This window comes from Aspergillus versicolor (assembly GCF_001890125.1).
Source record: "Aspergillus versicolor CBS 583.65 unplaced genomic scaffold ASPVEscaffold_7, whole genome shotgun sequence".
NCBI lineage: Eukaryota > Fungi > Ascomycota > Eurotiomycetes > Eurotiales > Aspergillaceae > Aspergillus > Aspergillus versicolor.
The window spans coordinates 594,269-607,445 of record NW_024467530.1 but is presented as its reverse complement, the minus strand read 5'-3'; the positions used below and the strand labels follow the sequence as shown (position 1 = coordinate 607,445).

The window sequence follows — 13,177 nt, the reverse complement described above, 5'->3', positions numbered from 1 at the left end:
AAGAATTTACAAGGGAGAGAAGTCGAATCTAACAAAAAAAATACAGTTGGCGAAAAGGAAAAAGCTTGCAGGCAGTAAAGTACAACTGGTACAAGAGAAAATGTCACACTTTGTATGCTCAAGACCATACCACTCTTGAAGCATATCTCTAATAGATCCCCTTCACCATCGTCCGCTACCTGGCTTTTACTCCAGGCAGCGGCCAACCCCTTCCCCAAAAGACTTACACCAACTGAACAGATGTCACTGTGGGCGAGACATCTATTTGAACTTCTTGCCGAAGAGGATGAGCTGGACCTGGTCGTAGATGGACAGGACACCAGCACCAGCGACACCACGGAGGATGTTAGCACCAGCACCCTTGAAGAGGGACTTGGTACCCTCACGGGCAACAATCTGGCGGAAAGCGTCGAAGGAGGAGTTGTACTTGACGGCCTCACCGGAGGTCATCATCATACGACGACGGACGGTGTCAAGAGGGTAAGAAGCGATACCAGCACCAGTGGTGACAGTCCAGCCGAGGAGGAAGGAAGCGAGGAAAGAGCCCTCAAGAGGACCAACCAGGACAACAGGCTTGATAGAGTCGTACATACCGAAGTACAGACCACGGTAGACGACGATACCAAGAACAGAGGGACCGAAACCACGGTAGAGACCGGCAATACCATCGGAAGCGAGGGTCTTCTTGTAGACGTCAACGAGACCGTTGAACTGACGTTCACCACCACCCTTGGCGGACTTGGCGTCGTTAGCAAGACGGGTACGGGCGTAATCAAGAGAGTAGACGAAGAGAAGAGAAGTGGCACCAGCAGCCTATAGTAGTATTAGCGATGCGTGACCAAAAGGTAAGGGTTATTTCTTCAAGGAAATACATACACCACCGGAGGCAAGGTTACCAGCCATCCACTTGGCGTAGCCATCACGCTCCTTCTTGTAGGCGAACATCGACTTGTAGGTGTCACGGAAGGCGAAGTTCAGAGCCTGGGTAGGGAAGTAACGGATGACGTTGGCAGTGTTACCTCTCCAGAGAGAGACAACACCCTCGGAGGCAGCGGTACGACGGAAGCAGTCGGCGATACCGTTGTACTTGCGGTCGAGACGACCAGCGCGAAGCATCTCATCCTAAATTGGGATGAATGTTAGCTCCGTGTATTTCGGAATTGGTCCGGCCAGATCGGAAAAATTCTTCAATCCCTGCGATGCTACCGCGGTCGCAGAAGTTGCAAGTTGAATGATTTCGCCGGCCATGGCTCGTCCGAGTTAGAGTTGAGGTTACCAACCTGGTTCTGGATGAGGAGCTTGATACGCTCGATGGGGGCAGCAGCAGTCTTGGAGACAGCAGCGGAAACACCACCCACTGGGTATACAAGTTAGCATTTCATCAGAAAAAACAAGGCGCATCAAATCTAGCCCAATGCCATTGATTGGAACGAATTGATGGATTTATCAATGCGATTCAGTCAATGCGATGGCTGGAGATGGGTCACATACTCAGGAAGTCGACGACGAATCCCTGCAGTGAAAAATTTTATTAGCCAAGTTTTCAAGGACAATGAGCTCAACCACAACCAAATTCATCAAACATCGTTCATTGAATGATCGGACAACACTCTCGGAGTGATTTTGATACATTTCGAGTCGGTCCGAGTGAACGCGTGTTCAGATGCTCTGGTCGGGAACAGGGGTGGTTCAGGAAGACCTACGGGCATGCCGAGAACGCTCTTATCACTCTGGCTGGCCATGGTGACGGCTGTAAAGAGTGATACCTCTTAGAAAAGGGAAGAGAGGAGATGGGATAGGATGAAGTGTCGAAAAGAACAGGACACTGTCAAAAGGGGATGGAGAAAAAGAAGGAGAAAGGAAGGGAGAGGAAGAAAAAATAGCGAGGGAAGGCTCTTGTAAGCGGGAAGAGGCGAGTGGAGCCGCTAGGACGCTCTGGGAAGCCTTGGTGCTGGGAGAAAAGTGGAACAACACTTGGCCCGGACTCCGGCTGGCCACCACAACCTGTAAAAAACTGCATTTTGGGGGGAAAGTTCTGTTTTGCTTGGATCCGGCGCTAGTGCTGGCCCAGAAACCAAGCCGACATCTCCCGACTGCGCCAGATTCCGTCCCGACCTGTTGGCCGAGGATCACTCGCGATGGAATGGATGTCTACGATCTTAAATTCCTGACAAATAATAACGAATATATAATTGGAATTTGTGTCTCTGTCTCTATACCTGGCTCTCAAGCAGAAATTCAACCCAATTGTTGGCTCGACCAGGGTCCGTCCATGAGACCCGTTGTCGTCCCGTACTCCGGAGAGCCTCTACACATGGAGAAACCTGTTCCTCTTTCCGAGTATCCGATGCCAACCAGGCCTAGGCTCCATTTAGGCTTGCAATCACATTGATAGGGGAAATAATGTGAAGAATTTTCACCTCGAGATTGCGGCAAAAGTAACATCGGGAAAAATCCCTCACTTGTCGAAAACGGCCTCCATTTCACCGAGCCATAATATTAGAACAGGAGATGGAGTATTTCTTCACTGCAGGTGGTCATGTGCCATCCCTTTCTTGTACTCCTCAATACTTCAAAGGCCGACTATTACTTGGTCATCGAGTATCGATATGTAAAAATCAGTAATAGCGGATGCCCTTACATTGAGGGGGTTTGCGAGGATTCTCCCGTATTGTTCAATGGCGTAGTTGTGATGGATGGTTTTTTTTTATATATATTGATGCGCAGTACGGTATTGCGATCCGAGGCCTCCGGATCGCCATCATTACCTGTGACAATAATAATATTATTGAAACCTCTGCCACTTTTTTATTCGTTTTTTTAGCAGTGCCCGGACTTCGGCTCCAAAGTCTCCAACTGACCCTTTGACACCATCGCATCTAGAAATGGCGGATAGACCCACAAAACCTGGGGGCGTTGCTTGCCGCGGCAAATCGAACTCCCTCCGAGGGGGTATAGCTTCAACACAAGAATATATTTTATACAATTGAACTTTACGCTGATAGCGTGCACGACGCCAAGACTGTGCTTGGATATAACGGCCAGAGTGAGTTGCTGTTGATAAATTTAACTATTTCTTAGCAAGCCTCGTTAATGATATATATAGACAGTAGGCTCTGGATATCAAACGACTTAAATAAGCCTAAAAAATCATGAGAGTGTAGAATTAGTGCTTCTTCGATCTCTTTCTCTTCTTCCGCGGACCCCCTTCTCGGATATCGACCTTCTCTGTAGCATCGCCGGCTTGCTTTGAAGCGGGGGCCTTGTCGTTATCAAACACAAACTCCCTTGGTCCCTCCTCATTGCCAAATGTGTCCTTGCGCCATTGCCGTAGCCGGGCTTTCTTGCCCAACCTTTTCTGATCCCGCTGCTTCTTCTCCTCCTCACGGAATGCGGCATACTTCTTCAACCCAGCGAATTGATTGAGATGTGCGTCGTCAGCCATAAGAATATCAAGCGCAGACAATCCAAAGGTCTGGGGCGATGTTTCACGGTAGCGGAATCCAGAATCATTACGCCTCGCAGAGTTAGGGAGAAGGGAAAGGTCGAGATCCAGATTGCGATCCACCGCTTCTTCGATGCGAAGTTTGTCTTTGCGGGCCTCGCGTTTTTGGTCACGTCTCTCCTGGGCCTTGCTCTTCTTCTTCCCACCCTCGCCGTCGTCATCATCCATTTCAACGTCGGATAGCTCAGCCGTGGGTTTGTCGTCGTCCTCAAAGTCAGGCACTAGGTCGTTGATGTCAATATCGTCATCCCATGTGGGCTTCTTCGGTCGTTTCTTCTCGTCACCAGCCTCATCCTCTGCGTAATAATTGTCACCGAACTGCTTCTGCATTTCCTCCTCCCAGTTTTTGTCGTCCCAAGAGTCATCCAGGAATTTGACCCAGTCCTCATCAGTGAGCTCAGATGCTCGGAAACCGGCAACTTCTTTGATCTTGTTGACCTTTTCTTGAAGTTCCGCCATTTTCAATTTGCGTAGTCGGTTCTTCTCTGATTCGCGCTGTTTCTTCTCCTCCTCTTTCTTCAATCGAGCTTCTTCCCTGAGCTTCTTTCTGCCGCTTTTTTCCTCTCTGCGGACAGACTGCTTATTGGTTGTGTCACGAGCGTGGGTAACCAGCTGGTTGTTAAGTTTACTGGGATCTTCAAATCTGAAATTGTATGCTTCTTCCCAGGCTTCTGCCCGCTCATCTTCCTCTTCATCATCGGACTCGAATGGCTGGAGCCCGGATTTCCCATTCTGCAACCAAGCCCTAGATGACATGAAATTGGAAAGGAATGTTTCAGGGTCTTGACCCGCATTTTCAACATCCAACTCAGGAGCCTTCTCACCCTTTGGGACAGGTTCGGGTGCTGATTTGCGAATAAGGAAGCCTTCGTTTTCATCGTCCTCCTCGTCGGATCCAGTCTCCTCACCCGCGGCGTGCATTTCCTTGACAATAGTACTCTTCAAGTCTTCTTGTTCCTGCGCATAAGTCTTCGGAGCATCCCCCGCGTCCTCGTCAAGATTGGCACCGCTCAGTAAGTTCTTTTTGTGGTAATCTCTGAGGGTCATGGGTTTCTGCTTGTCCTCCCGATTTCGCGGGCCCGCGTTTTCATTATCGAGAGATTGATAAAAGGTGACATTTTGGTCATATACCCGAGGGTCCTTTGACCGAATAGCCTGGATAGTTTCCATAATCTCTGCATCAACAGCCTCAGTAGCCAGCTCTGCGTCGTCGTCTTCATCTTCGTCTTCCGAAGAGGATTCCTCATCCTCGGACTTCCCTAGTTTGGCCTCGACTATAAGAATAGTTAGCATCCAAGCAAAAAAAAATACAAAAAAAAAGCCAATGACCTAGCATCTTCCGGTAACATACGCTGCTGCCTCTCCTCTCTTCTCTTATTGTGTTCAAAGCGGCGTGCATAATCTTCGTTGATCTTGAATGCATCTCCCGTCGACGAGCCGCCGAGGGGAACACCTCCGGAATCATCCTCAGAATCACTAGACGATTCCTCCTCAAGCAACTTGCGCGACTTTTTGGCAGGCGGCTCCATGTTTTATGTTCTTGCAATTGTTGTGTCTGTCTTGCAGGAAAGAAATAATTGACCAGCTGCCGGCAGAAAAAAAAATGGGTGGCCCCTCACCGCCTGTTAGAAAATCCGCCTTATATGCCTGAAATATTAGGCACCGACGGCCTGGCCACTGGCCAGGTCACTGACGTCGGAGCCAATAATAATGATGGGACCCGCACGCCAACAGCTCTACCTCAGAACAGGCGGCGGCTTTGGTTCTCAGCACTGCTTCCTGCTGACCCTCCTCGTGCTTATTTATGATAATCACTGCATGTTTACGACACCTTTCTTGAGTATCTAAATTATATTCCCAATTTGTGCTGTCTCTTTACTCGCGTCAAGTGTATGGCTGGTGACATGCACTAGATGTCGACCCAGCAGCCGCAGACGCCGTTACCCCAGGTCGGGAAGCTCGTCAGTGTGGTGTAAGTCGGCCAGAGATTTATGACCCCTGGTCCTTGCGCAATGCATTCTATTCAGACGGCTTTAGAGTTTATCTGACATCGCTGAACTATACAGACCAGTCGGGCTAAAAGAAGCTGCTCTCGACTCGCCCACTTTCCGTGCCACCACTCTTCACTTCTCCGACCAGATCGAATATCTCGAACGATGGCTCGACGGTTACGCAAAAGCTGCATCACGGCTCGCGACGGAGCTTTCGGCTCTGGAGGGTATAGTGGGCACGTTCCTCTCCTATTCCACGAACCCTCTCTCGGTTTCGGAAGCTACCCTGGATCATGATTATACTATGCTCTCAATGCGGAGAAGCGGTGAGAGCTCGAAGGACATGTGGAATGGCTTGGTTATGGCAGCCCGGAAGATAGAGACTCTAGTTTCAGAGCCAATTAGAGTGTTCATCCAGGAAGACTTGCGGAGTTTCAAGGTGAATGGACCAACATTCTCGACACTGTTCGACGGTAGCTAATTCAATATAAGGAGAACCGCCGCATCCTCGATCATGCACAGAAACAATACGACACGTTGCAAGCGAGATACGCTTCCCAATCGAAATCTAAAGAACCCTCGTCACTGAGGGAAGATGCATTCCAGCTCCACGAGGCTCGCAAGGCCTACCTCAAGGCGTCGATGGACTTTTCTGTTCAAGCGCCGCAGATACGAAATTCACTAGACCGGCTGCTAATCCGTGTTTCTTTCGATCAATGGAGGGAGCTGAAGACCCTTCACCACAACCATGGAGCGGCATTTGCGAAATGGGGCCAAGAAATGGACCGTATCAAAGGTTGGCTACATGAGATGGAGGGCAGTGAGAGGTTCTCGAAACGGGAGCTTTTCTCTGCGAGAAGCCAGATCGAGGAAGCTGCGGAGTCCGCTGTTCGGCCATCGCGTGAATTGGAGGACTACTCTATATCCACCGTCCCGTATCTTGGGTCGCGCCCAATGTCATTCGACACAAAAGATGCCCGTCCCGAAAAACAAGGATGGGTGAATTTGCGTGTTCTTTCACACAAGCCTACTCGTGCTTCCTGGGTTAGACGTTGGGCCTTTTTAAAGAATGGCATCTTTGGTTGTTTGGTACAGGGTATACGAACCGGAGGTGTCGAAGAGACCGAGAGAATCGGTGTCCTTCTTTGCAGCATTCGGCCAGCTTTCCAAGAAGAGCGGAGGTTCTGCTTCGAGGTTAAGACGAAGAGCAACAATATAATGCTTCAGGCAGAGACGCAAAAGGAGCTCATGGACTGGATTGCAGCCTTTGAAGCCGCTAAGAGGAAGGCATTGGAGAATCCGGCTAGCACTGACCTCTCAATTTCTGGAAAGGGAACCGTTCAGGATCCTGCCTTTGCCATATCTCAGCCACCTGCTCCAGAGTTCGCAGCCGATCCTGCTGATTACTTGACGTCGAGCGTAAGCGATGAACAGATTTCGTCGGACCGCAGTGGCATGCTTCCGCTTCCCGAACGTGATCCGTCAGCCTTCCGGAATAGTAGCGATCTTAGTGGACACAGACGGTTGACGCTGGACCCCGAGGGCCCTGCGAAGGATCATACTTCGCGGCTTATCCAAAAGCTTGACCTCCATCGACGAGGCAACAACACGGTGCAGCCCTCTAGCTCCATACCAGGAGCTGGTGGTGGCATAGCTAGCCTTATTTCTGCCAGTTATAGCGCTATCTCATCAACCGACATTGATGCAAACAAGCTACTTCCACCGTCTACACTTACACCCGCAACGTTGGCAAACCCACCGGCCCCAACAAGTCTAAGCAAAGCAGCTGTACTCGTGAGCAACGAAAGGGGTATAGGAGTTGGCCTCGCCGACAAAACAGGTGGCATGCCAAGCGGCATGATGGCAAATCTATGGGGTAGCTCAAATTGGAGCTTCATGAATAGGTTGGAGCTTGAGTACAAGGGACTTACTGAGGAGAAGGCCCCGAGCCGGGACCCAGAGACTACATCATTGGATACAACGAGTGGCTCTACTGATGACAAACGGAAGTCACGCCATAGACCAACGGTGAGCTTGGATGGTGATACGTCAAAAATTCAGCGAGCAATCTTGGGAGAGTCGCATGAGTATCCAGACTATTATCCTCCCCAGCTGAAAATTCAAGATGCGCAGTTTCGACTCCTTTTTCCTAACGTCAGAAAGGAGGAGCCTTTGGTCTTGGTATTCCGAGCCACGTGGAACCCTAACGACCAGCAAGAGTTTCCTGGAAGAGCTTATGTTACTACTCGAAGCATTTACTTCTATAGTCACTACTTTGGCTTGGTACTTACCACGAGCGTCTCTTTGGAGAAGATCAAGGAAGTCACGGCGGCACCTGGGCGGGATTGTGATTTCCTGTTCCTTCACACTATCCCACCACCCGGGAATGATACTCCTGGTCGAATCACGGTGAAGACTTTCCTTGAACCGCTGAAAGTTCTCCAGAAGCGGTTAAATTTCCTCATTCATGATTCCACGGCTGTTGAGCCCCTGGAGCTGGAAGCCATTTTCAAGTCGCTCAATAAGATGGCTACAGATCAGATCACTCGGACCCCTAGTTTAGACAGCTGGGAAGACGTGGCCGCGGGAGATAAAGTGGATGAACCTGAAGAGCAGCCAAAGTCTCATTTCCGTGCACCCATTTATATCGACAAGAACTTGGATTTGAATCGTTCTAGAGCTTCCAGTGACGCGCCGAAATTCAGGCTTCCAACCCAACCCGTGCAGTATGTACCCCAGGGGAACCTACACCTCGCAGCAGAAAAGGTCTTTGATCTTAGTACGAAGGCTGTTTTCCATATCCTATTTGGTGATAAGAGTGCCGTCTGGCAACTTCTCCTGTACCAGAGGAGAGCTCGAAGTAAGCTACACCCTTTTCCACCTATTAATGTATTCTAACAAAACTTCAGATATCCGACAAGGCCCCTGGGTCAGAGATGACTCTCGCCACTTAAAACGGGATTTTGAGTATCAGATAGAAACGGCCGACATATTCGGTGAGTACATGGTCTGCCTCTAGCGGATTACTCCGCTAACCCGCAGTAGGTCGAACAAACACAAAGGAAATATCTGATTACCAGTTAATCGACGTCCTCAATGACCACCTCTGCTATGTTGTCACGGACAAAAGAACCCCGTGGCATCTCCCTTTTAGACGAAATTTCAGACTGGTCAACAAGATCGTGATCACTTTCGTTACTAAAGGGAGGTGTAAGCTATCCATTTACACAAAGGTGGAATGGATATGGTCTCCTTATGGCCTTAAGCGTAAGTTTCCAGCTGGTAACCCAATAACTCACCAATGCTAAAAATCGGGTACAGGTATGATTGACAAACAGGCCATGGGCGACTTGGAGGAAGATGCTATGGACCTCGTTGATCTAGTCGGGGACCAGGTGCGCAAGCTTGGTGTACACAGTAGGACTAAGAAAGCCATCACGATTTTTGGCCATGTTGGACGACAGAGCCTTGCATCGCAGTTCAATCTTGAACCGGAAGCAAAAGTGGAACGCCGCAGACCGCGCGTTCAGAGAACATTATTCCAGATGCTTCACGAGACTTTTGTCTCATTCCTCCAGAGCGCTGTTTCGTCAATAATTATCTGGATCTTCGCCCTCCTACGCTGGACCTTTAAGACTGCAAATGCCAACAAGGTCATACTCGCGCTGCTTGGCTCTAGTATCTTGTTGAATGGCTTTTATTCATCGCGAGCTACTCTCGACTGGTGGCAAGAACGAAATGTTGGGGAATTCATGGCTCGTATCGGGATTCACCCCGACCATGTTATGAGCAAAGCTATATACATGCGAGACATCGACGAGGAAATCGCCAACTCGACTGTGGGACAAAGCAGTGACAATGTGAGTGATTGCTTCTATACGTTCCAGCAACAGACGATACGAGATTCCGCAGCTCCGCTATCGCTGGGCACATCCAGCCGGAAGGAGGCGGTAGCCCGGGGCGCAAGCAGAAGAATCCAGAAAACTCGTGAAAGGCTCGGTGTGTATCGATACAACCTCCTCGTTGCCCTCCGTGTTGTCAACAGCATCGAGAAAGAAGTCCTCCAGAGCGAATGGGAGCGCTGGCTCCAGCAAGAGGTGCGGCGTTGTCGACAGGTTGAAGGCCTGCTTGTGAACGACGCTGATGATAAGAGCGGCACAGAAGGAGGCCAGACTGTGTTAGCAGGGCTTAACGGCGACGTCAAGCAGTGGTATGAAACGTATTGCTCTAGTTGCAAGACGGAGCAGGAGCAATTTGCCACGGACGGCCAGCATGATCGCCCGAAGGAACCGTTTCTGTAAAGGCTCGTTATGATACCCAGTTATATAATGTTTGTCGAATATACGGAAGGGAACATGGAAAGGACACTCGAATGTCTGCGCCCATGGCCCCACGAGTGTATAAGGTATATAGCAATGCAAGATATCGAACCAGCTCAATAACCGCCCTTGCGAAGCCTTAATTTTGCCTTGGCTTGACAGCCCCCTCCTGGATGATATAATAAACAACAGTCCCCTCACCTCCCATTCCCTTATCAATCACAGCCAAAAGAAGCCTTTTTGAACCCCACTCCCCAGTGCGACGAGCCTTGGCCCGATACTCGTAGTACTCCGCCAACTGCGCAGCTTTGCCTGCATCTGCGCCGTCAGCCACTGCATCCGAGGACTGTTCTTCTGCCTCTGCCTTGGCCTCTTCATCTACTTCGTCATCAGAAGGATCAGGTAATGCATTGAACACCGCAGCCATCTTTTCCAAACTCCATGATTGGCCCTGGACGGTTGGGATGACAAACATGCGATCTAGCTCTACATCATCTTCGCGCAAACCGCGCTCGACCATGTATAACTGTTCATCAGGATGAGTGTAGACGCGGTGCGGTGGAATACCAGATATCAGGGAAATCGGGACTTTCGTCGGCAAGTCGTGGATCTTGAGTGAGGTCCAGAGGTGTTGGTGTTGCAGGTTGTGGAGGACTTGATGGGTGGTTGCAGCGAGGGGGTTGTCGGTAGCGGAGATGAGCGTGGTGAGCGCGGAGGGTTCGGGGATCCGAGGCGAAGGTGCTGTTTTTGTCATTTTGATTGTTTTAAGGGTTTGCGACAGGAATGCAGCTAATTCGCTACTGTTGAGGCTTGGGGAATTGGCTGTACAGCGACTGCGGGCGGTGGGAGAAAAAAGTTGGGCCCCGGAGATTAGCGGAGTTTGGGTCTGAGAACATGTGGCTTCAGCGGTTTCCATACTGGCTTGCTTCACTCGGGGCTGTCTCACAATCACTCTTCTCCATCACTTCTGGACAGATCTCCTCGAGTGCGAATTTTATATATTGATCAATAATGGTCTTGTATTGCGTTTAATTTGGACCTTCGATTTGTTATCTTCTGCAATACTCCTCCCAGTCCTATACAATGGCGCGCCAGAAACAAACAAAGCCCGTCCAACGCGCTGCATCCTCTGAGCTGGTAAATATGCTTCCAGGCGATTCTCCTGCTCAGTCAAAACAGCAGAATGGAAGCGCAAAGGCAGCTGTCGCAAGCGCGGGCGCAACTGACGGCAAAGAGCATGGAGTTGCAGACACCCCCGGCCTGTTGCAGCTTGCGATCTGTGTCTTGGGGATATACGCTTCTTTGTATGTTGAGCAGGCCTATCAACCTCTCACCTATACTAACTTTTATTTCCATCTAGCCTGTCATGGGGTGTTCTTCAAGAAGCGATTACCACGGTCTCCTACCCCCTCCGTCCTGCTACTGCAGCCGAACCAGAGCCACCCACCGAGCGGTTTACATTCTCGATCGTGTTGAATACTATACAATCGACGTTTGCTGCAATTACCGGTTTCTTGTACCTTTACTTCTCGACTCCCAAGGGCGCAAAGGTTCCCTCAATTTTCCCGACCCAGGAGATCATCTTCCCTCTGGTCCTCGTCAGCATTTCGTCCTCTCTTGCTTCTCCATTTGGATATGCAAGTCTTGCGCACATCGACTACCTCACCTTCATTCTCGCCAAGTCGTGCAAATTGCTCCCAGTCATGTTCCTCCATTTGACCATTTTCCGCAAGCGATATCCCTTGTACAAATACGGAGTGGTTCTCCTGGTTACACTCGGCGTTGCGACATTCACCCTGCACCACCCAGGGACGAGCAAGAAGGTTGCTGCTTCCGCCGCCAAGGGCCAGTCAGGGTCGTCGGCATGGGGAATCTTCCTCCTGTCTATAAATTTGCTGCTTGATGGACTCACAAACACCACCCAAGATCATGTCTTCAGCTCCCCCCAAGTCTACACCCGATTTACAGGACCACAAATGATGGTGGCCCAGAACGTCCTCTCAACTCTCCTAACTTCGGCCTATCTTTTAGTCATGCCCCATCTATCGTCAACCGGCATCATACATGCGATTCTTCCGATCCCAATTCCGCCCTCGACCGAGACAGAGCTGGCAACCGCCGTGTCGTTTCTTTCCCGACACCCCGAGGTTCTGAAGAGTGTCCTCGGGTTTGCAGCTTGCGGCGCGATTGGACAACTGTTCATTTTCTACACCCTGTCCCGATTCTCATCTCTGCTCCTGGTGACGGTAACAGTGACCCGCAAAATGCTTACCATGCTCTTGAGTGTCTTTTGGTTTGGCCACTCACTATCCGCCGGACAGTGGCTTGGAATTAGTTTTGTCTTTGGTGGCATTGGGGCAGAAGCTGTCGTTCAGAGACAGGAAAAGAAGGCCAAGGCGTTGGCTAAGAAGACGGAGTAGATTCGTGTATTTTTATAGATTTCTTTCCCAATTCAGCATTGCGGCTTCCATGAAAATGTATTTAATTGGTTGTAAACATCAATCATTAATCCGTCACCGCAACAAAACCTGCCGCTACAAATAAGGTAGTAATATATATTTGGGGAACCAATCACTCCCTCCCCTCGACCATGATGATATGATACCCGTGTTCAGTTTTCGCTTCCGCATACTTGGGGTTGCTACTCGTACTGGGCTCCAGCTCGAAAGCAACCTGTGCATAGACTGGATCTAACTCAGTCCTTTGTTTCCATCCCACCAAACCGCCTAGCAGCCGCGATTAGTATTTACCCGCATGCAGGGCTGGAGAAAAACTTACCGTGTCTGGCCTTGTCTTCTGAATATTCTCTCGCAACGTCATCGAATTTGGCACCATTGCGGATCTTTTCTAGTGCCTCTTCTTTTTTGGAGAATTTCTCGCACTGCGTCCGTATTAGCACTCTCGGTTTTCCTGGTTTGAGTAAGAGGCGCCTCGACTGGGCCTGACGGAGGGGCATGGATATGACATGATGCATATGAGCTCCGTTGGGTCAGGTCAGGCTAGGCAAGCAGGTACACCAAGGCGAAGTGAGATGTCAGCTGCAGCGCAGACTGTGCAGCGGTATAACGCCTCATCCACAGCTTGGCCCTATCGCGGACCTCGAATGAAAAACGAAGGAGTGCTAAGCAGTAAGTATACTTACAAGAATGTGCCGGGAATTCACTCTGGATACGGACTTCGTTGCCTTGCCCTTGCCAGCGGCACTGTTGGTGCTTTCGGGCTTTGCCTTCTCCTTGCCTTTGCCTTTCTTGTCGCCGCCGCCGCTGCCGCTTTTGGTATTAGATTTACCCATGGCGGATTGGAAGCTGGTGTTGTTTTGTTGATCGAGAGAGACGGGGAAGAAGGGGGAGGAGGAAAGTGAC

The 13,177-nt window shown here is 50.1% G+C and overlaps 6 protein-coding genes across 6 annotated transcripts; 2 read left to right on the top strand and 4 right to left on the bottom strand.

Moving 5' to 3' along the window:
- Nucleotides 1–45: 45 nt before the first annotated feature.
- On the bottom strand, nucleotides 46–1,124 carry ASPVEDRAFT_43557 (putative mitochondrial ADP,ATP carrier protein (Ant)). Its single transcript, XM_040812846.1, has 2 exons — nucleotides 877–1,124; nucleotides 46–813 (listed from the first exon to the last, which is right to left on the bottom strand). Exons 1-2 carry the CDS (start codon nucleotides 1,114–1,116, stop codon nucleotides 262–264), a joined length of 792 nt encoding a protein of 263 aa, XP_040669863.1. The 5' UTR covers nucleotides 1,117–1,124; the 3' UTR covers nucleotides 46–261.
- A 2,042-nt stretch (nucleotides 1,125–3,166) lies between these two features.
- Nucleotides 3,167–5,034, bottom strand: ASPVEDRAFT_136433 (KRI1 family protein; the record flags this gene model as incomplete). The annotated part of the gene is made up of 2 exons (XM_040807293.1): nucleotides 3,167–4,779; nucleotides 4,857–5,034. 2 exons carry the CDS (start codon nucleotides 5,032–5,034, stop codon nucleotides 3,167–3,169), a joined length of 1,791 nt encoding a protein of 596 aa, XP_040669862.1.
- Nucleotides 5,035–5,418: 384 nt separating this feature from the next.
- On the top strand, nucleotides 5,419–9,797 carry ASPVEDRAFT_136337 (putative transcription factor SipA3; the record flags this gene model as incomplete). Its single annotated transcript, XM_040807283.1, has 6 exons — nucleotides 5,419–5,477; nucleotides 5,572–5,935; nucleotides 5,989–8,356; nucleotides 8,406–8,492; nucleotides 8,539–8,763; nucleotides 8,818–9,797. The coding sequence occupies 6 exons, from the start codon at nucleotides 5,419–5,421 to the stop codon at nucleotides 9,795–9,797; spliced, it is 4,083 nt and encodes a 1,360-aa protein (XP_040669861.1).
- A 157-nt stretch (nucleotides 9,798–9,954) lies between these two features.
- Nucleotides 9,955–10,569, bottom strand: ASPVEDRAFT_85507 (uncharacterized protein; the record flags this gene model as incomplete). The annotated part of the gene is made up of 1 exon (XM_040817707.1): nucleotides 9,955–10,569. The coding sequence occupies one exon, from the start codon at nucleotides 10,567–10,569 to the stop codon at nucleotides 9,955–9,957; it is 615 nt and encodes a 204-aa protein (XP_040669860.1).
- A 329-nt stretch (nucleotides 10,570–10,898) lies between these two features.
- ASPVEDRAFT_30574 (UDP-galactose transporter HUT1) lies at nucleotides 10,899–12,235 on the top strand (the record flags this gene model as incomplete). Its single annotated transcript, XM_040810367.1, has 2 exons — nucleotides 10,899–11,119; nucleotides 11,176–12,235. The coding sequence occupies 2 exons, from the start codon at nucleotides 10,899–10,901 to the stop codon at nucleotides 12,233–12,235; spliced, it is 1,281 nt and encodes a 426-aa protein (XP_040669859.1).
- Nucleotides 12,236–12,386: 151 nt separating this feature from the next.
- On the bottom strand, nucleotides 12,387–13,107 carry ASPVEDRAFT_85505 (peptidylprolyl isomerase; the record flags this gene model as incomplete). Its single annotated transcript, XM_040817706.1, has 3 exons — nucleotides 12,387–12,541; nucleotides 12,594–12,696; nucleotides 12,958–13,107. 3 exons carry the CDS (start codon nucleotides 13,105–13,107, stop codon nucleotides 12,387–12,389), a joined length of 408 nt encoding a protein of 135 aa, XP_040669858.1.
- Between the last annotated feature and the right edge of the window lie 70 nt (nucleotides 13,108–13,177).

Coding starts and splice junctions, on each gene's coding strand:
- ASPVEDRAFT_43557 (XM_040812846.1), bottom strand. CDS start 1,116: ATGCTTCGCGCTGGTCGTCTCGACCGCAAGTACAACGGTATCGCCGAC. Junction 814..876: donor GTAACCTTGCCTCCGGTGGT/GTATGTATTTCC, acceptor ATACTACTATAG/GCTGCTGGTGCCACTTCTCT.